The sequence below is a fragment of the Eretmochelys imbricata genome, chromosome 9, assembly GCF_965152235.1.
Source record: "Eretmochelys imbricata isolate rEreImb1 chromosome 9, rEreImb1.hap1, whole genome shotgun sequence".
Taxonomy (NCBI): domain Eukaryota; kingdom Metazoa; phylum Chordata; order Testudines; family Cheloniidae; genus Eretmochelys; species Eretmochelys imbricata.
In genome coordinates this window covers 42,204,011-42,225,036 of record NC_135580.1, presented here as the reverse complement: position 1 = coordinate 42,225,036, position 21,026 = coordinate 42,204,011, and the positions used below count along the sequence as shown (strand labels likewise).

Sequence of the window (21,026 nt, the reverse complement as noted above, 5' to 3'; positions counted from 1 at the left end):
TAGAAGACCTAAATATATATATATTTTTGTAAATGCATTTTGTACATAAATACTTGATGCCATCGTAGCAACACTAACTGCACCAAGAAAAATGTCCCCAGAAAAAATAACTGAAAAAGTATTCCAAAATTTATGCAAAAAGAGTTGACACTGACCAAGAGGCTGGTATTCTCTTTTCTGTCAATTCATTAATCAAAGAAAAAAGATCACTCAAAAATGACAATTATCTTTCTGATAAATGGCTAACATATTTACTTATTATGGCCATTTTGTCTACAAGAGTCAGATTTTACCCTAAGGAGCAAGAACTTGAATAATAATTCTCCTGTTTTGTTGTTGACTAGTGTTAAATGTTCAGCTGTAAACCAAATGAAAGTGTAGTTTAGTTTTTCTTTGCTTTCAAAACAAATAATCAGAAAATTGACTAATTCTATACAACCTACTAGCTTGTCTCCCCTTTAGTTCCTTGAAAGTTTTAAGGTCTCTGAATTCTAACTTGTATTTTGTAGAGTTCTTAGACAAATCTACCCTATTTGCCAATGTAAGAGATAACATACTTTTTTTGTGAATTGCTAGCATTAGAGGTCTGTCACTTGGGTGAAGATGCAATAAAACAGGGGTTCCTATTAAATCCTGAGGTAGGTATCCCAAAAGAGGTACAGCTCTGAAAAAAAATTTAAAAAAGAAAAAGAAAGTCAAGTAGAGTAAATGCACAAAAAATCCTATTTTGAAATATTTCATTTGAAACTCTCTTTTCCAAACTTTAGCTTTTTTTTTTTTTAATTTAAAAAAAGTTATGTGGAATTGCTTTGGGGAAGCATTCGTATCAGTTCCATAGTAACATGTGACAACCCTTTGGAGAAGATTGCATTAATTTTTATAGCACTTACCTATGGCACCTACCACCAGAGTATCTGAGTACCTCCCTAACATTCATGAATATTAATGAGTTTGTTCTCACAAAACTCCTCTGAAATAGGGCTGTATCCTCAATCTACAGATTGGGAGCTGAGACAGAGAGGTCATACCAGATGTCTGTGGCAAAACCAGGAACTGATCTCCTGAACTATTCTGGTGCCTGAACTAGAAGTCCACTCTTCCTCTCAGATTAAAGGTTTAATTTTCTGAAGAGTTGCCACATAGTCAGCCTGGTAGTTTAGGTATTTAAAAGGAATTAAGGAAGACTTAAAATGTTAGAAGCTGGTCTAGAATTTTATTAGACCACCGTAACTTACCAATGACTTTGTTCCAATGAAGAAAGCTTTTACGTTCATGCAACAAAAACTCATTTATAGACTAGTTAAAATATGCATATTAGGGAGATTTTCAAAGCACAGTTGGCAACTAGGTGCTTAATTCCCACATGTGCCTTGAAAAACATCTTAGTACTACTCGCAGCATTCCTACTTATGCCAAAGAAGTTGATGGATAAGAAGTTATTGGCAAGATACAAAAACAACTACCTTTGTAGACATCAAGAGTTGACATCTGGGATTTTCAGACATCTGCATTTGTCAGAGACAAAGTGCCTGACAAGCAGAGAACAAACTCTAGGGAAGCATGGTCCTTGCTCCCAAGGAGCCTAGAAGCATTACAGCACAGGCACTGCTTTCAGCAGTGTACTTCTGACAGTCCATAGGAGAACTCCCCTCCAACATGTTCGGTCAGCGTTTCCAAAAGCATGAAGTGCACCTCCTTGGGATAGGGGCTGGAGCACACAGACAGACCTCAACTATTCCCAAATCTCAGCATTCATTTAAGAACAGGTCTGTAGCTGTTGTGCTGCAGAGAAAACGTGACCTGAGCATAACTGATCAAGCAATGTCTTCCTGAGTTTACAGACAGCCTGAAATGATAACCTCTCAGAGGTGAGCTGCCTGCTCATTTTAAATGAGTATGCTAATTATGACAGTTAACAATGTGGATATTTAAAGTACTTCAAGGCTACAAGCACATAAAGGAGAGGAAGTGTATTATGAAGGTTTCAATCTACTCTCAATGTCTTCTCATTTTGGGTAGACTTCAATATCCCATGACCAGGTTGAAAGAGATGGGGGTGAAATTGGTTTCATTTTCCTGAAAGTAGGCAGGTGGAAGACACACTCAGCTAGCTTTCAAATAAAAATTAAAAAAAAAAAATCTAGCTAACACTACCTTATGTGGTGTGTTGGAGTGCAACACCTGCCCTACTCATCTTAGCAACTTGAACTCTTACCACTAATTTAGTTATGAAGAAACATGCAAGTTTGGCTACCATTAAGCAAGAAGTCATCAGGCAAGAATTTTTAATCTGAATTTCAAGATACATATTAACAACAAACAAGGTATTGTCAAGTACATTCTACATATCAGAACTGTTAGGTATCATTATCTATTTCCACATACAATATCTCCTCCATGAGCTGATTAACAGCATTTCTAAAAATTGAATGGATGGTTAAGAGCTAAGGTTATTATGAAATTTACTTGGATTCAAATGTGTATATTGTTAATAGAAAGTATGAAGTATTAAGGAAACAGAATATGTGTAGAAGATACCTTATCTGGTCATTAACACACACACACACACAGCCCCCCCCCCCCCCCCCCCAATATCTAAATTGTAACACTTATGTAACTGGTAGGAGAGGTTTATTATACACTATCAACCTTTACTGTGAGTTAAAGATTTTATGCAGGAATTAAATTAGACTCAAGAGAAGCACATATTGGTCAGTATATTAAAGTTCATATTTAAAGGTAACATGGCTATTGAGCATCATGTAATTGTAACATACGGTAGGAGTGACAGTTAATTACAGGGAAGGGTCTACTTTTTACCCAACACATTGAATATGCAGATCTACTTGCATAATTAAGACAAATTCTGATTCTGCAACCCCTAAACAGACACTGGTCATCATGTAAGCTTTACTTACTTTGTGCAAGTCTATTCATAGTTTCAGTGTTACATTATGAACAACTTTCAGTTGACAGCAGGATCTCTATTATAAATATTTAATTCTATACTCTTAAACTGAAGCTCTAAAGTTGAGGTATTGTTTTACATAGTCTACTTGACTCCTGAGAGACTGTGATAATAAACTGCATACACATGCATGTCTTCCTAAGCATTCATCTCACTTGCAGTTTGGAAAATGTCAATGGTCCTAAAATTAATAAAAATGTATCAGCTATGTGGGCTGCGGAACTTATTGTAACAGTCTTAAAACCATCCTAAGTTCATTGTGCTGCAGCAGCCCTACTCTGCTCTACAATGTGGAGTACCAGAGTTCAAAAATGTCCATTGGTTAAACTAGACTAATAGAGGACGGAAGACCTCAGAGCATCAGCCACGAAGGAAGGGGGAGTGCTGTACGCAGGGCCAAGGAAATAAGATGATCTTCTTCCTATAGTCATTCCCACTCCTTTTAAATTTAACTCCTGGAAATGCACTTTTGGAAAAGCTCTTCTTGAAGAGGCATCATGAGTCCAGCTCTTTTCCCAGGCTTAGCCTCACAAGCACAGTTGTTGGCTTTTAACTGCTTAACCCTCGCTCAGGCCCAGGCCACACCTCAAGCTCTCACCCCGCCTCTTCCCTACCCCTCGCCCCTCCTTGCCAGCAGGGGAGAGGCACTTGTGGGAGGGGAGAAGGGGAGCTGGCTGCCAAGCACTCACTAATTTTTTTTTCCTGTGGGTGCTCCAGATAACATGTAAATGGAAATCCCACAAAGTGGCTAATGCTTCACATTTTTAAGATCCACAAACCAGAATGGGGTCAGCACCTATACTCACAGGTACCAGGGAGCTAGCAAATTTAGGAAGGGCAAACACATAGATGTGTTTCAGTCTTCAGGTAAAATGGCAGCCAAGCCAAAAAATCCAAGAAGTCCAAATGGAAATAAACAAGCGCATGCCCTGCGGAGGAGGAATTTGAGGAAAAGAGGAGGGCCAATTGACATTTAAGCAGTACTCAAAAATAAAATTATTTCCTTTAGACACATCTGAGGTGATAAACACCAAAAAGGATACAGCAAAACCCCTCTCTCCAGCAAGTACCTGCTCATAAAGTCAAATTACACTCACTTCTGCACCTTAAAGATGATGATAACAAGTAAATGGAAATCCCACAAAGTAGCTAATGCTTCACATTTTATAAGATCCACAAACCAGAATACTGAACAATCTGTGTCCCAAAAATTTATATTAGGTAGCTTCTCTGGAAAAGTATCTCCTCCCATCTGAGGAAGATTTTTCTCCCACAGACCACCTCAGCAGAAAGATCAGAGCTCTTTGACCTATGTGTTTGTCAGAGCCACTATGGCATAATGTGATAAAGTCTGTGCACAGCACTTAACACTGCTGACCAAACTAAGTTCAAACTCAAAATAATTCACAGCAGTAGTTCAGAACCAGAGTGCTTTGAGATGGGACTACTGCCTAAACTGAAATCAATATAACTTTGCAGCTAAGTCAGTCAAAGACAAAGTGAATAAATACAGCTTGTGAAACCACAGCACTGGTGTTGCAATGACAGCTACCATATAAGACGAAATTTTACTAAACCTAAGCTCTCAGAAACAGAGCTATCTAAAATCTGAGCTCTCAGAAACAGAGCTATTAACCAGGAATGTAAATTGCTTTCTTATGCACTACCAGTTTGCCTGCATAGTAGTACTGGAAAATCAGTTCTTGTAAGTAAAAGGTATTGATTAAAACATGGGAAGTGGTTATTGTAGCAACTATAAGTATAAAGGGAAAGGTGTTATGCAATCAAAATAAAAAACATGTCATAGAAAATATATAAGATGTACTAGGTAAAGTGAAAAAGGGCAAAATTGTGAAATGCCTCCCAGTAGGTATAAATACAAAAAGAGTAAGCACAGAATTTTGAGACAGTTTGATCACTGCAACTGCTGTTTACCACAGGGGTTGGTCATATATGTACTTTTCCTTTCTGTATTAAACTCTAATAATCTGGTTAATAAATTGATTAAGCCTAGTTATTGGACGTCTCGTTATTAGTTTATATTGTACATAAAACATGCAAGTCTCTCTCCAGGTAAAGAGATTTACTTAGTCTCCACCATAGTTGCTGATGCTTCATGTGTGCCATATATTTTTCAGATAAAGTCACAACCTCCAATCTGGGGGCTTGATGCCTTATTTGGCTTCACCCCTGGAATGTGGATAATTACTCTAAGCAGATTCTACGTTCTTCAAATTTCACCAGTTCAACTTTTCATACTGCTCAAATCAGACACAGCAGAAACAACTGCAGAGATCTCAATTTCAACTGCAACAAATGCTGCAACACGGGAAAATCATTTGATTCCTCTGCAGCGTTTGCCCTCAAGGACTCAGTAAAACTATAGAAGAGAATGGATTGCTATCTAATTGGATAGTGTGTGTCCACTGTGAAACTGTGCCAGCAGGGAATGCGTGTGGCGTACAGTTATTTATTAAAATGTTCTCTAACTTTAATTCTTTGACTCCTTTTACTTAATATGTAATGTTTTGTGGTTTTAAAAGCACTCTTCCGCAGAGACAACATCGCCCCACATCAGCATAGGTGGGTAGAGCGATTACTAGCGGGCAGTTTATTAGCTGGCAGGTATGTTTTCCATTTTCAACTGCAATAAAAGTCACTTAAAAATTAGCTGTTAACGAAATCCATACTGTGAATTCACGTTATAATAGATATAAGGTCAGTTAAAGTTCGGGGATTTTTGTTTTTTCTTGGTTAAATTCATTATTTTAAGAATGAGACACAGAGTGAGAGAGTGAGTGAGTATCTATATCTATCTGCCTTTATGCACCCTCTTGTAGTCCTTAGTATGCCAGGCTTTTTTTTATATATCACAAAACACATACATAAATAATATATTTGACAGCAATGTAAGATATCTGCTTGTTTCCTAAAACCTGGAAGTTAGTTAAGGACTAAAACTGCTGTGTAGCTATTGGATATTTTGTGGAGGACAGATAAAAACAAAAAATATAGTTTCAGTTGTTCACCTTTCATCTATATCCTGGAACAAACAACTTGGTGTGTGCGTAGTTGTAAAAATTCTCTTATCCGGAGGAATTCTGGGTGCTGGGAAAAAAAAAAAAAAAGAAAGAAAAATAGCTTGAAAGCACTTTTCATATGCATACATTGCTTTAGAATAACTGGATCTTTCTGTCAGCATGGAATAAATTTTAACTCAACAGACAGCCGTCTTCAGTGTTACTAACTGGCTCACATCCATCTGCACCCTCTTAATGACAGAGCACAGTCCTGATCACCCATATATTACAATTTATAGCAATATTTTACCTCCAAGATGAATGTGTTGGATACAAACTCAAAATTGTTGTGTTTCTTGATATCTGGATTCACTCCTTGGGCGCGGCTGAGCTTCACCTCACACAGGACCCAAGAGAGTAGTGAGACCAAAAGACAATGTACATTGCTTTAATATGCCACGACCTGATCCTGGGCCTGGTTTGGCTCCCAACACAGGTGAGGATAGCCCCAAAGCTAGTATTACTTTCACCCACTTGCAATCACCTGAAAGGACCACTGTGGCATCTGGGAACGGCTAGACTGCAGCTGCACTCTGGAAATGGACCCAAAAAGCCTGGCATAATAGGGACTACAAGAGGGAGCATAAAGGCAGATATTCTAACTTCACATCACTCAGGGATCCCTCTACACTGGGAAGTCTAAGTATCTGACTAAACCAGCTGCTTTGTGTTGGTGTGCTGGTACAATGCAGATGCAGCAGGGACCAGGATCTGACCTTTGAGGCTAGTGTGATTTGTTTCAAGCAGAATGGCTCTTACAAGCAGAATCAGATTCTTAACATGCCTATAGAAAACGTCTACCCAAGAAGACTATTTTCATTTTAGGATGGTTTTATGACTTGGCTCAAGCTTAACAGTTACACATTGCAATTCTGATGTTGCTTTTAAGACCATTGTGATTAAAATTAAAAGTACATAACTGAAAATGTGGGCCTATATGTTTTGCCATACTAGTTTTTCAGAAAAAACATAAAATGAATCCTGATAGCGTTGCCATAACTTCAGTTAGGTGCACACCTGCCTTATGATTACACATACCCAACGTACAAGTAAATCCTTATTTGGGCATCAGCACACTTGTGCATTTATAGGCCTTCCCTACCACAAAGGGCTCTGTGGTCCTCCTGTAAGGAGACAAATCTCACGCCATGTGAATAAATACATCCTCATGCAAAACATGTACAAAGAAGTTTCTCTTAACCATAATCAGAAAATTGATATTTCAATTTGCAGTTATTTTCTCTGCTGTTTATGTTCCTTTTCAAGAACAATGTTGATGTCACCTTTCTCTCCACATCCCAACCCTCTGCAGGCAATTGAGGATACATATTAAGAATGAAATCCTGACACTAATGAAGTCAATGGCAAGACTTCCATTTGACTTCAGTGGGGCCAGGATTCTATCTAAAGGACTCCAAATGAGCTTCAGCAATTACCTCAACTGCTGCATTTATAGTTATTTTTAACAAAAACAACACATAATCATGGACTTGGCTGTGAAAGCCCTATATTGCTGTTCACGAAAGGATGTGAAAACCCACAAATAAAAGTTTGAGTACTTTCCCCCTTAAATACTCATGTTTATAACACGAAAAATGGGTGGCAACCCTGATCTAGTTACCTCAGGACAGTTCTTACCAGACAAAGTAATTTTTCCTAAAAAAATTACATGTAATTTCATAAAACAACTGAATGTTTGTTATTTTAATAAAGCAGACCTTTTGGTTTTTACAGATAAAAAAAATCACTGCATCTTAGTGTTATTACCTTCATAGCCAGAGTGCACCTTTTCTGCAAGCAACACACAGCAAAGCTGATCTTCTGCATTCTCAGTATCTTGTATTTTGATAAGGTAAGGAGTTATACGAAATGGGTGGTAGCAGATATATTCATGTTCTTTTCCTGCACTAATAATGAAAAGAAAGACTAATTAATTATTTGTTTTGCACAGAATTTAGTCTTCAGTGAGGTCTTCAGTGCAATAGCTCATGGACAGAAATTTCAAAAAAGTGCTTACGAGAGTTGGGCATCTAACTCCCTTAAGAACTTTGGAAAAATCTCATCTCACGATCTTCTTGGAGAGTACCTAGAGGGAGACCCAATACTGACTAGGGCCTTTGAACATTAACTGTAATGAGAGTAAGTTATTCTGCCATCTTATATAAAAAAACCCAACACTGTTTTTTGTAATGATTTGCACATTAACAACAAGGAGTCTGGTGGCACCTTAAAGACTAACAGATTATTTGGGCATGAGGACCCATCCGCATTAGCCACACCATCAGGGGCTCATTCACCTGCACATCTACTAATGTGATATATGCCATCATGTGCCAGCAATGCCCCTCTGCCAAGTACATTGGCCAAACTGGACAGTCCCTATGTAAAATAATAATGGGCACAAATCAGACATCAGGAGTGGTAACATACAAAAGCCAGTAGGAGAACACTTCAATCTCCCTGGACATTCGACAGATTTAAAAAGTAGCCATCCTTCAACAAAAAACTTCAACAGACAGAGAAACTGCAAAGCTACAATTCATTTGCAAATTTAACACCATTATTTTGGGCTTGAATAGCGACTGGCTGGCTCACTACAAAAGCAAATTTTCCCTCTCTTGGTATTGACATCTCCTTGTCAATTATTGGGAGTTGACCACATCCACCCTGACTGAACTGGCCTTGTTAACACTGGTTCTCCACTTGTAAGATAATTCCCTTCTCTTCATGTGTCAGTATATTTATGCCTGCAACTGTAATTTTCACTCAATGCGTCTGAAGTGCAGGTTTTTTTGCCCACGAAAGCTTATGCCCAAATAAATCTGTTAGTCTTTAAGGTGCCACAGGACTCCTCGTTGTTTTTGTGGATACAGACTAACACGCTACCCCTCTGATACTTGATGTTCACATTAAGTCACGGGAACATCACTCTATAACAACGGAATCTTTCTCTTGCCTTAATCCTGGTCTTTCCTTCAAAAAGGAATTAATTTTATATTTACACAGTGGCTGTATGCTAATATGACCTTCACTTAGTAAAACCCCGCACAAAAACCTCTAGTACTCAAAGTAGTTTTTCTAGCTCAGCATCAATAAAATCAGAAGTTCATAGCTACAACATAACAAAACTGTTATTTGTGTACTTTTGAAGTATTATCGGAGACAAAAATGACAGCTCTTCAGGGAATATTTTAGTTGACATATGGAACTATCTAGCTATATTCAATGTTACCAAGTTTCTATTCCTCATGCTTGAGAAGATCTAGAAAAAAGGAATCCTCTAAAGGCTCAAAGAACCTGTCAGGCAAATAAAAATATACAAATTTATTATATTCTGTGCTTGAAACACTTAAACAGAAAACTTCTTATCTGTTAATTTCCCCTCTTTAAATGCCATCTCTACTAATTCTCACTACAGGGTTGTTTTCATTTTATGCAGATCAGGTGTGTACTTCTGTGGTGGTGAGCAATCCAACTGGCCAGAAGAATTCTTCCACAGTAATAATAAGTACAGTTCTTAAAGAGAACGTTAATTGTGGTAAAAATTAGCTGTTAAATTTTCCAATCGCTCAGCTTTAACTATCGAAGAAAAGTGAAATAGTGAGGGAAAGAAAAAATGTTGGCTGCAAAAAGAATGAGCCCTGCCCTGCCACCTAACAAGGAGAGTTACTTTGGGACCAACTCTGTGGCTGAAGCATGCCTCAGAGATGCCTGGAAATCAATCTTGCAGTGCCCTGTGAATGTAGAAATGGAGGCCCAAACCTCTCTCCTGTACCTCTTTCTAATAGATATTGAGGATCTCTCTGCTTAAGACTTGCTACTTATCTGGTGGAATGGAAGAGAATCCCTACTAAAACTGATTTGATTTATGCCTTGTACAGATCTGTAATACAGCATCTGCTACATCTGGAAGTAGAGGACTGAAGACTTTCCTCCGCCATATGAGACAGAAGGAAATAAAATATGATTTTCTGATGATTTGGGACTGGTTCTTTTGAGGTAAACAACCAGCCTCTTGACAGCTCACATGTTCTGTAATTTCTCTTATGAATGTACTGGATTCCAACATGAGTGGGAGAATCACAAATCTTAAGAGTTATTTTTAAATTTTAAATAAAGAAAAGAAAGAAAGAAAAAAGAAATTCACTCCAAAAAATGAATGCTAGAGGCATTCCTGAAAACAATGCTGTGTTGGTTAATAAATACTACCTTCGTTCTTCCATAAAAATGATTTTGACCAGAAATATGTTTCAATACAGAAATTAAGACTCTACAGAGAGAAATTGCCTTGGAGGGTAGGAACAGTCCGGACAGTACGTATTGCACAAGACTTAACCTCCACAGGAGGAACAGTGTATTTAGGTTGTTTGGCCAGCTTGTCAATCCTTCCAGGATCTACTGATGTGAGTGTTTGATATTACTGAAGACGACATGCTCAGCTTCAGTACCCCTCCTAAACCTGAAACTTCGATGTTTTGATAACTAGATCTTACAGTGAAGCCATCTTATAGAAAATGTATAATGGATTCTGAGGGTCTCATTTTCTTTCCCCCGCATCAGAACGATCTTCAAGACCTGGAATAAAATTCACAATGCTGGATTTCCTTGAGGAAAGCAGAGTCTGAAACACACAACTCTAATGTTTCAACTGAGGGGGCCGGGATCCAGAAAAGCCTATTCCTATTGGTCATAGTCAAATTCTTTGGCCTCCAACAGCAATAGTTCTCTATTTCTTGGGAAACAAGGAGATATGAGGCCTCCTAAATCTCTTTTTGTGACACTTAGATTTTTGCTGGCTTCCTGAGGCTTTTACACAGCTTCTTTTCCATTTTGGCTCGTGAAAGAAGCGTTCACTTCATTCACGCTCTTGAAGAGAAAGTGTGCTCTGTCCTATGTCTGGGGACCACAACCCGAAGGAAGGAGTCTAGTCCTCTTAAAGGCCTGGGTTGAATATTTTCAAGGGTGATTAGGGAATGTGACCACACAATTTTCTTAAGTGTCAACGGAAGTTGTGCCGCTAACACCCCAATCACCTTTGGAAATTTCAGCCCTGGACAGAGGACTGTTTTCCCCATGGACAGGTAAAGGCAGAATGCCCCCTTACTAACATTCAGTGGGGGTGTTTTGGTTGGCTCGCTCCTAGTACTAAAAGGGGAAGGCTCTATGGGAAATCAGGACCCTGAGACTGACAGTCCCCAGGAACAATGGGGAGAGGCCAATGCTCCAGGTCAGCTTGAATGACAAGGCGGGCAGGCTGGCTAATCAGGGAGTCAGGAGGCCAGGGAGGTCCTGTCCTCTGTGAGAGCTGGAAATACCTGGGTCAGACAGAGTGGGGCCGAGCTAAGGAGAAAGCAGGGGCCCAAGCTGAGCTGGGGAGCAGAGCTGTGCCAGATCCAGAGGGACCAGAAAAGCAGCCCAGAGAGAGCAGACCCTGTCCTGGGAGCAGAGCTGCAGCCCCAAAGCCAGAGACACAGCCTAGAGAGAGTAGACTTGCCCTGGGAGCAGAGCTGCAGCAACCAGAGCCAGAGGGGCCAGAAAAGCATTCCAGGAAGCAGGTCAGTGCTGGGAGCAGAGTCACAGAGGCAGCCTACGGAGCAGATCTGTCCTGGGAGCAGAGCTGTAGCAACCAGAGGCAGAGGGGCCAAAGAAGCACCCCAGGGAGCTGGAGGCAGAGCAGCAGAAGCACTGAGACAGAGTGGTGGAGCTGGGGCTGGAGCAGTCCAGAGCTGAGTGCTGTGAGCAGCTGGGGAGAGCTGAGTGCTGTGAACAGCTGGGCCCAGCACAGGGAGATGCCTCAGCCAAGAGGCTCTGCAGGCCAGGCTTGGATTGTAACCCCGACAGGGCGGGGGCGACACTGGGAAGAAGGATCCTACCACTTAGAGCCTGAGAGCGTGTGGCCACCACCAGAGCAAGTGTCCAACCCCCAGCATCCCTACAGCACAGCCAGGGCTTGAGAAGGCGGCCTGGGACTTACAAGGAACAGACTGAACTGCCTGGACATTCCAGAGACACTGTTTGATGTTCCCTGCCATAGAGTGGGTTGATGTGTTTCCTTTAACCTTTCTCATTTTCCTTTATTCTTTTTAAAATTAATTGTTGATTAAATAACTTGCATTTGCTTTAAATTGTATGTAATGGTCAGTGGGTCAGAGAAGTGCCTATTGCAGAGAGAGTACCCCGGAGTGGGGACACCCTAGCCCCTGTCCTAGGTGACCACAGCATGGTTGGGGGTCAAGCCCCCCAGGAATCCTGAGCCCAGCCTTGTTGGGGTTATGAGGACTCTGCCAGACAGGAGAGTGGAAGGGGAGTCCTCAAGGGCAGGGAGACCACTAGGTAAAGGAAGTGGGAGCGAGGACTCAAATCCTTTCGCTAGCCCACTTCACCAGGGTAGTGCAGAAGCCAGGAAAGTTCCCCACTATTCCCCCACTTACATCAGGTATGAAAGGACCCATTTCATGAAGTCAAATAGATGACTGGAATCTGGCATCTTTAACTGGCTGCAGTCTCTTCCAAAGACTTCAGGAGTTTTAAGGTAGTTATGGTCTAGACTGAATAGATCAGAGCTAGCACAAGGCTTCTGCCCTGGATACCAGCTTTCATTCTGACAGAGACCATGCTATGTTACATCATGAATGCTCCCTGCCCTGGCAGAACGAGGCTTCCTGTGCCAGACACACAGCTGGCATAATTCTTTGTCTGCAACAGGCTGCAGGTATTCAGTATAAATGAAATATGTTTTGTATTTGGCCTTCTGCTTCCTTGACTGTCCTGTTTTTTCTCTTGGGGGGGGGTGGGGGGGGAAGGTAAGAGGGGTAAGGAGGTAGGAAGCATGAAGGGAGCAGCAAAGAGAGTAGTCCCCATGGTGGGAGGAGGGAGAACACTTGTCCTCTATGTGAGTGCCCAGAAAGTAGAAAAAAAAATGGAAGGAGCTCACTACTTAAAAGAAAAAACTGAGGAGAAAAGCCCGAAAACAGCAGTGTTCTGAACTGCTGTGTTTCATCTGCATGGGGGTGGCAGAACTAGCCATTTGTCAAGGAGTTGGGGCTTCTAAGCTCTTTGGCATATTGATGTCTTATCCTTTTATCTCACACCCACTTCATTTCTGTTTCATCAAGACTGTAAACTCTCTGGTACAGGGATCATCCTCAGGTACCATACAGACAAGTAACAATCACAATGGGATTCTTAAGACACTAATGTAATAAATTAATAATGCGTGTTGAACTGCCCTTCATCAGGATCAAAGGAAGGACTGAGCAGAGATGGACTGAGTGGAATGTACAATATCCACTGAATTAAATGAAATGATGGAACCCTTCAATGATGGAAAACTTAACAAGATCAGTTTCATTTGTACCTAAGTGCAAAGGTAAAATTCCAAACTGATTAATAACGGAGACATGAGGAGGGTGAGGGAATATCTTTTACTGGACTAACTTCTGTTGGAGAGAGACACAAAAGCTTGTCTAATAATAAAAAAAAAAAACAAGATATTCCCTCCTCCCCTTCTTGTCTCCAATATCCTGGGATAGACAGCCTCAACTACACTGCATTAACAAATGAGATGCAGTTACTTTCTATAACAATCTCTAAAATGTAAGTTATGCATGGCCTCTGGTTATCTATGATTTGCCTTGCTTTCAGATCAGGAAAAAGACAGTGAATTAAGAAATCACATCCTACCTGGAACTCGTAATGACTGAGTACTTTTTGATATGCATGATCTCAGTATAATACTTCAAATCCAATTTTAATATTTGGTCTTACCTGATGCGACAGAAAAATGATTTCTCCTCCATGCAGTCTGGTGTGGAATTCTCTAAAAACAAACATTAAATGGATTTCATAACAAGTTGCAATAAACAGTTTAAAGTTTTGTATTCCAAAATGTTCATGTTACTGAAAAACAGATGTATTCAATGCTGAAAGTACTTACCAACTCCATTACAAATACTCCATGATGGCAATCTGTAAGGGGTTGTGGAGCTGTAGAAAACACTGACATCCTGAGGTGCCAAGAACTCCACAAATTTGGCATTTTTAAAGAAATCCCTCTTACAGCGGAGAATAGAGGCAGCTTGATCAGAGATGTACAAGACTTTCCCAGTAATCAGGGAAACAGCTACAGCAAACATGTCCTAAGCAATAACAAAATCTCAAACATTTTAGACAATTAAGAGAACATTTTTAATCTTCTCTCTGATATACAGTGGTTTAAAAATGGTATTTGGAAGTTCAAGCTAACTTGATGTTAAAAATAGACAAGATGAATAAAACTTAACTAATAACAAATGATTAAACCAAGTGTACTGTATGAGACATCAAATCTCAAGACAAATTCTTTTAACTGCCTGAAAAGTACATGTAGCTGGTATAAACACTTTAGGTGATGGTTTTAATATATATTTTGATGTAGTTTTAGCAGTTGGTTGTAGAATCTTACTATATGGACTTGACTATCATAATGCAGAAGTTACTTTGGATACAGAGACAGCTGGACTTGGTCACTACAGTTCCGCCTTCATAAATGTTAATATCACAGGCATATTTTGCATTTATAAAAATTAAATTATTTAAGTGCCTTAAAGATGACACAAATCAATACATTCATCTACCACCAAATGAATGTGCCCAGTGCTTAGTAATTTAGTACACTAATTTAAGGACAAGTGGTTAAACACAAAAGTTAATAAACGGAAATCTATTAGATGGCCTAGTGATGTCTATCTTGTTGAAATAGATGATTGTTCTATACAGCACGTGCGTCGATACCTTTGTCCAGTTCTGTTTCATACATCTTGAGAACAAAAGTTTGATCTCTGCTGCTGGAAACCTCTACAGTCGAATAGATCTCAGTGTGAATGAACGTTTGACATTCAGCCTACATTTTTTTCCCTTAATACCATCTCATCTGCTATTTATACACCTTTAACTATTCACAGGAACACAGAAATAGCCTTTCCTGATCAGACCAAAAGGGATATCTAGACCGGTATCCTGATAATAGCCAAATGAAATACTTCAGAAGGCGATGAAGAATTCTGTAGTAGACAATTACGGAATCACTGATGCATAAGGGAAGTTTCTTCCTCTAACCCCCATCAGGTAGTGGTTGGCTTATGCCTTAAAACATGAACTTAAAGAACATTTTTTCTCCCTCATTGCTGTTAGACCCTCACAAACCCAGGGCAATCAGCTGCCACCTGCATGGACTTCAAAGGCCCACATAAAGAGAGGTCAAAGCCCTCTGTTGTGCTCTCTGGAAGGCAGCTAGAGGTAAATGCTGCCCACCCCCCCAGTATAGAGCCTTGGCCACTCAACTCTTGCATTCTCAAAAGCGGTCAGATCAGAGCATCCCTGCTGCCTCTCCAGCACATACCTCTCCCTGATCTCAGTTCTTGAGATAGTGGTGAGGAACATTTTTCTTTCAGCTCCTCCGCTGCCTCTCATTCCTAACTCTCCTACAGGAGAGTCTAAACCCTTCAAACCGTGTCTGCCTCTTACCCCTACTCTTTTTTGGTTTTTACAGTGGGGTGGTCCCTCCAGGCCCACAGCCTCCACCTCAGCTTCTTCGGAAGGGGTAGGGAATGTACCTTCCTCAGAAAATCCTAGGAAAGAAATAGAGAAGCTGGGGAAGGGGGTTTCCTCCCTCTCCTGCCAACCCAGCATCTCCTGGTTTATCCCCAATGAAGGGCTTGCCTGGAGTCTCCCAACTCAGTCAGGCACCTCATCTATCCCAGATTCTGCAAGAAGTCTAGGGCAGGGATGATATCTGCCCTGATGTTAGCAGGTGCTTCCAAGCCCATGAAGTAGTCCAAATAGTAAGGAAAACTACCAGGGCATATCTACACTGTAAACTTAAGTCGACCTATGTTATGCTGTCTTACAGTAATTACTGCAGTACTTCATGTCCACACTAAGAACGTAAGAATGGCCATACTGGGTCAGACCAAAGGTCCATTCAGCCCAGCACCCTGTCTACCGACAGTGGCCAATGTCAAGTGCCCACTATTCTTCTTGTCAGTGGTGCGCATCCTCACCAGGAGCTTCCACCGAATTAACAGTGGCAGTGTGGTCAGGACTCCGGGCACAGAGCTCCCCTCTAGGGGCAGCCGTGCTCCCAGTGGGGAGCAGAGAACCCAGAGGGGGCAGCTAGGCTTCTGGCAGGGGGAGCCGAGAGCCTGCAGGGACAGTCAGGTTCCTGCCGGAAAGATCCATGTGTGGTGTCCTGTGTGGCTGCCCTGTTCCTGGCAGGGAAGCAGAGCCATGAAATTGACAATAATGACAGCCAACAGATGTAAGTTACTCATAACTACACCAACATAAGCCCTATGACTCTTGTGGAGGTGGAGTTATGATGTCTGGGTAGTAGGGCACATACATAGGCGGACAAGGCTGTAGTGTATATACTGATCTAATTGGGTTGATTTAAGCGGCCTTACATCGACCTAACACTGTAGCGTAGACCAGGCCCCATGCTGTTTGAAGAGTCACTGTTTTAATTCTGTCCTCCTAAATTCTTATTTGAATTTTCTACAATTTGTAGCCAACTTTCCTGTACTGAAAGTGTCCAAAACTGAACATGGTAACCTAGGTGCAGTCTCACCAGATACATTAGCTTCCTGGTCTGTGAGGCACTACTTCTCTACACATAAGCCAAAGGAGTTTAGTATTTACCACCATACTTTAAGTTCTAGAGTGAACTTCTGCCAAAGATAATTTAATCATCAGATTCATAAGTATATGCCAGGATCAAAACCCTCATTTCTGGAGCGGATGCTTTGTAACAGATGATAAAGTAGCAGTCAGGGACGGATAACCCACTATTTGGGATTAAAGTATTTTGCATTCTTTTCAGGTGTTTTTACATATATAGCATATGGGATAATTGTTTAGTTGCAATATCCAGCATGATCAATTCTTTCCCATCACAGGGCAAATTCTTCAGAATGCAGTGTCCAATACCAGCAACAAAACCATCAAAGCTGCTAGCAATAAGGCATTAATCCATTATGCCCAATTTTTGTTTTGTTTTTTTAAAGAAAGGTTACAGTTAAGAATTCCAACCACACTCACCAATTACATACACACAGCAGTAATGGGTCAGCATACTCACTGCATTTTTCATGATGTATTCTGAAGTAATGTTCTCAACTTCCTCCACCGTATGGGATGACACATCAAGACCAGAAGGATGGCTTTCATTAATCATCAGTAACTGGTAATATTCTTCATTGGCTACATAAGAATATTAAGGCAATTTTTTATATTCACATTTCAAAATGTGACCAGTTAACATTGAGCCTGCTAACACTGACTGGACAGAAAGCATGAACTTGTGGTTAAGTACAGAACATGGTATCTAGGTTCTATTCCCACTTCCACCACGAGAAAAAGCATTTAACTTCTTCCTGTTTCAGTTTCTTCATCTGTAATCTGGGGAAGTTTATGTAGCTCATAAGGGTGTTGGGTAGCTTAGTTCATTACAATCTGTGAAGTACTTGGCAATCCTTGGATAGAAGGCATTGCTGAATATTGTCTATAATCAATATACCACACAAATTGTAAGTGAATGGCTAACTAAATACCAAAAATGTATTTTAAAATACAAGTCTCACTCTACATTTTACTAGGTTTATTTTTAATATCTGAAAAAAATAGTTCCTGTAAGTGCTTACCCAGCCCAGTCCCCTCGGCCTTTTTTGGCAGAGTCACAAACCCAAATTATTAAAATGCCACAACTACATTAGTTTTATGATCTTTCATTTATTATGAACTTGACTTTATAAAGAGATCCACATTCGGATACTAGTTCTGGAGCTGACATTACCTTTAACTTGTTTAATGCTTTTAAGTGCATATTTCAATGTTGCCAGCACACTAGATTTTCCTTTGATTCTTTTTCCAGGAGGAAGGCATGCTTTCAGTTCCTGCAATGTTTTCCTCAATTCCTGGTGTGTTTTGGCTTTAGTGGATTGCTCACTGCTATAAAATTAAAACAAAAAAGTTACACTGATATTTAAATGGATACCATACCTTCTAGAAAACCAAAGTCTTTTGACATTTATCATGTCATTAGACTAGTTCTAAAATTATACTAAACAGATTTGTAAAAGTATTTAGCTTCAAAGACACTTTAGGATTTGCTACATTAGCTAAATCGGGGTTCTCAACCTTTTTGGGCTAATGACCCATTTGTAAACTTGATGGCCTGTCACAACCCAGTAAATAGCTCTAGTGCAAAAACACCTGTCTAACTAAATATTTTTTGCCCACAACATCTGATACACACGAATGTAATAAATCCACTAAGTACCTTTGAGGTGGCTCCTGTTACATGGGACTGGCTGAGCTAGTCTCCTGGTTTTGTGCATTGCGACCTCCAGAGTCACAGCTTCGCTCAGGTTTGGCCCAGTCCACCTGACAGATGGGCTGATGGGGCCAAATTTGTGTGAATGGAGTTGAAACCTGGCACATGGGGTTGCAGCAATACTCACCCATATTTAGCCCAGCTGGCCACCCCCCTCATAACGGGGGTGGGGGGACAGTTGGGCCAAACTTGAACAGCACTGAAACCACATGCACTAGGTCACAGACGCCCAGGGCAGGGAACTAAATCCAGCCAGCCCTGTGGGACTGGAGCTATCGCTGTGAGGTGAGTGCAGGACAGGCTCTGCAATCCCACAACCCCGGGGTCTTCCAACTGCCCCGGGTGGAGAACCCAACCCTGAACTAGGGCCTCCCACGTGACCTTTGACATATTCTTGCAACTTATTTTTGGGTCACAACCACAGGGCAAGAGATCCTGAACTAGATTTACCAAATTTTAAATTAATTCATTTTTTGTTCATAATAATTACATCAAATAGCTTTATTCCGTCATTGTTTTAAACAAAAAAACCAACTTATTTTAAAATGCACAATACTTATTTATTTACCTGCATCCACTGGTAGATGGATTATGTTCGGAGTCCGCAATCATCAGGCTAAATGCATTTGAGCTGAAAAAGAACCACCTCAGTGACGTTAAAGTCAAATATAAGTTGTGTTCAGCTTTGAGATCTCCATTTTCTATTTGTTACTTTTAATTAACAGATGAACTTTACACCAATGAAACTGGTGATAATGCCAATTGAGCAGCTTCAGCCAAACTAGCTTGTGTGTAAATGTTATGTGTGCTTAAAAAGATGTAATCCTATGGTAGATTGGTGTGTCCGCTAAATCACTACAGAGTAGACTAATAATGCTAGAGAGTGTCCAGCAGCAGTGTCATTAACAGACCGTCATAAAAAAAGGTATGACGTATATCACCGCTCCATGGTTTTCTTCCCCAGTCTCCTCAAATAATAATACTCAGGACTTAAAAAGAAAGCCACAAGATATCATTAATGCTTCAACTTGGTAAACAAGATTTATGCATGGGAAAGACACATTCTAAATTTGATTTTAAACTGAAGTTCTGCTCTGAACTCACAATTTGACCACTTTAATCTAAATCAGATTACTGTTTTTAATCAATAAGATTCGGAGATTCTGAGATGGTGAAACAAGCAGTTAAAAGCCTTACCTCACTGATCTATTTTATTTGCCTTAGCAGAAAATATGAAGACAAACTTCTTTGCTGCACTTCCAGCAGGATTTTTACTATCTTTTCCTCTTTTTATGTTCTCATATGGCTCTACTTTCAAAAGTATTTCACCATAGCATTATTCTCTTCAAGTAGAAGAAAGTAACTATGTAGAAGCAATCTGCCATCTCCCTATTATGGTATGAGCCAGTAATGAATGAATAAATAAATCAGCATGGAATGGAAAAAGCATTAAGCATAGGAACACAGCCCAACACAGATTATATTGTGTGTATTAACATGAAAGATGGTTAGATTTTAGAATCTTAAAAACATGAGTGGGGAAAAAAAAAAATCAGCATATCACCTTTTATGACAATCTAAAGACTCCACAAGCATTGCTGTATCTTTCCCATTTTCATCAGATTCATTGCCATGAGAATCATGGCCACTAAAGTAGTTTTCATTCATATACTTTCCACTGAAGTCGTTACCACTTGATCCACTGCTCATCTCAGTGTCCTCCTGAGAAGTATCTGGATGTCGTTCAGGCTCGGTTTGAACACCAGTCTCCTCAGCAATCGTTTGACTATGGTTGATTGCAAATTCAGAATATCCACTCATTTTGTATTGCTGCTTTGATGAGTCTGACTGCCGAGAAATATTTCCACCGATTTCAAGCTGTTGTGGGTTCTGCTCCTCAGTGCTAGAGGAGAACCCCCTGATCTTAATACAGTCCACTGAACACTCATTAGGAATATTTGCACAGAACAAGAATTAGACAAGCCATATTCATGTTTGTGCTCTGCATACAAGATTGCCAGTCTTGAAGTGTGAATCCAAAAGCCTAAAGGGGGGGGCAGTGGGGGGAGAGGAGAGAGAGAAAAAAGTAAACTATGCTGAAATACAATTTGTTTTAATCAATTTTTTTCAGTTTGATCAATATTAAAGTTCTGTTATCCACCAATCAAAACTGAAATAATGAAGTAGCTCTAATAATAAGCTTTAGTTTCAAGAGTTTCGTTATTAATATTTTTATCCCAGAATTTGACACCTTTAAACATTTTACACACCAATACATTTCCGTAATTAATTCAAGGCTAACAATATTATAACAAATATTCATTTTGGCATAAAATTCACAGGGGAAAAGGAAGTTGAAATAAAGTGAAATTTTTATTAGAGGACAGCCTTTTCAAAAATTTCAATATTAATCATTTCTTAGTCTATATCATTTCTGTCATGCTTACTGGCTGGAACTGTATCTTACTGCTTCTGCTGAAGACTTAACACAATGAACTATACTAATCTCATTTTCCTATTTTAAAAAATTCTTTCCTCTGTTGCTGCACGAGAGACTCACAAACAGAGGAGACTGACTATCCAGTGGAAGCAGTGAATTGACTATGTA

At 40.0% G+C, this 21,026-nt stretch overlaps 1 protein-coding gene across 18 annotated transcripts in view; it reads right to left on the bottom strand.

Annotated features, from left to right (window-relative positions):
- Positions 1-21,026, bottom strand: part of PER2 (period circadian regulator 2) — a 72,495-nt gene that overhangs the window by 30,338 nt on the left and 21,131 nt on the right. For 17 of the 18 annotated variants that reach the window (XR_013347174.1, XR_013347175.1, XR_013347172.1 and 14 more), the window contains 9 exons: positions 19,983-20,462; positions 18,987-19,049; positions 17,879-18,033; positions 17,165-17,286; positions 13,985-14,186; positions 13,816-13,867; positions 7,816-7,955; positions 5,998-6,076; positions 558-664 (listed from right to left, as the gene is read on the bottom strand). Coding sequence is in view for 14 of the 18 variants with exons in the window: in XM_077827108.1 (XP_077683234.1) it covers positions 558-664; positions 5,998-6,076; positions 7,816-7,955; positions 13,816-13,867; positions 13,985-14,186; positions 17,165-17,286; positions 17,879-18,033; positions 18,987-19,049; positions 19,983-20,239 (1,177 nt within the window). In the remaining 4 variants the exon portion in view is untranslated. Of the gene's footprint in view, positions 1-557; positions 665-5,997; positions 6,077-7,815; positions 7,956-13,815; positions 13,868-13,984; positions 14,187-17,164; positions 17,287-17,878; positions 18,034-18,986; positions 19,050-19,615; positions 19,952-19,982; positions 20,463-21,026 lie in introns of those variants that run through there. The other variant, XM_077827118.1, reaches the window with a different exon arrangement.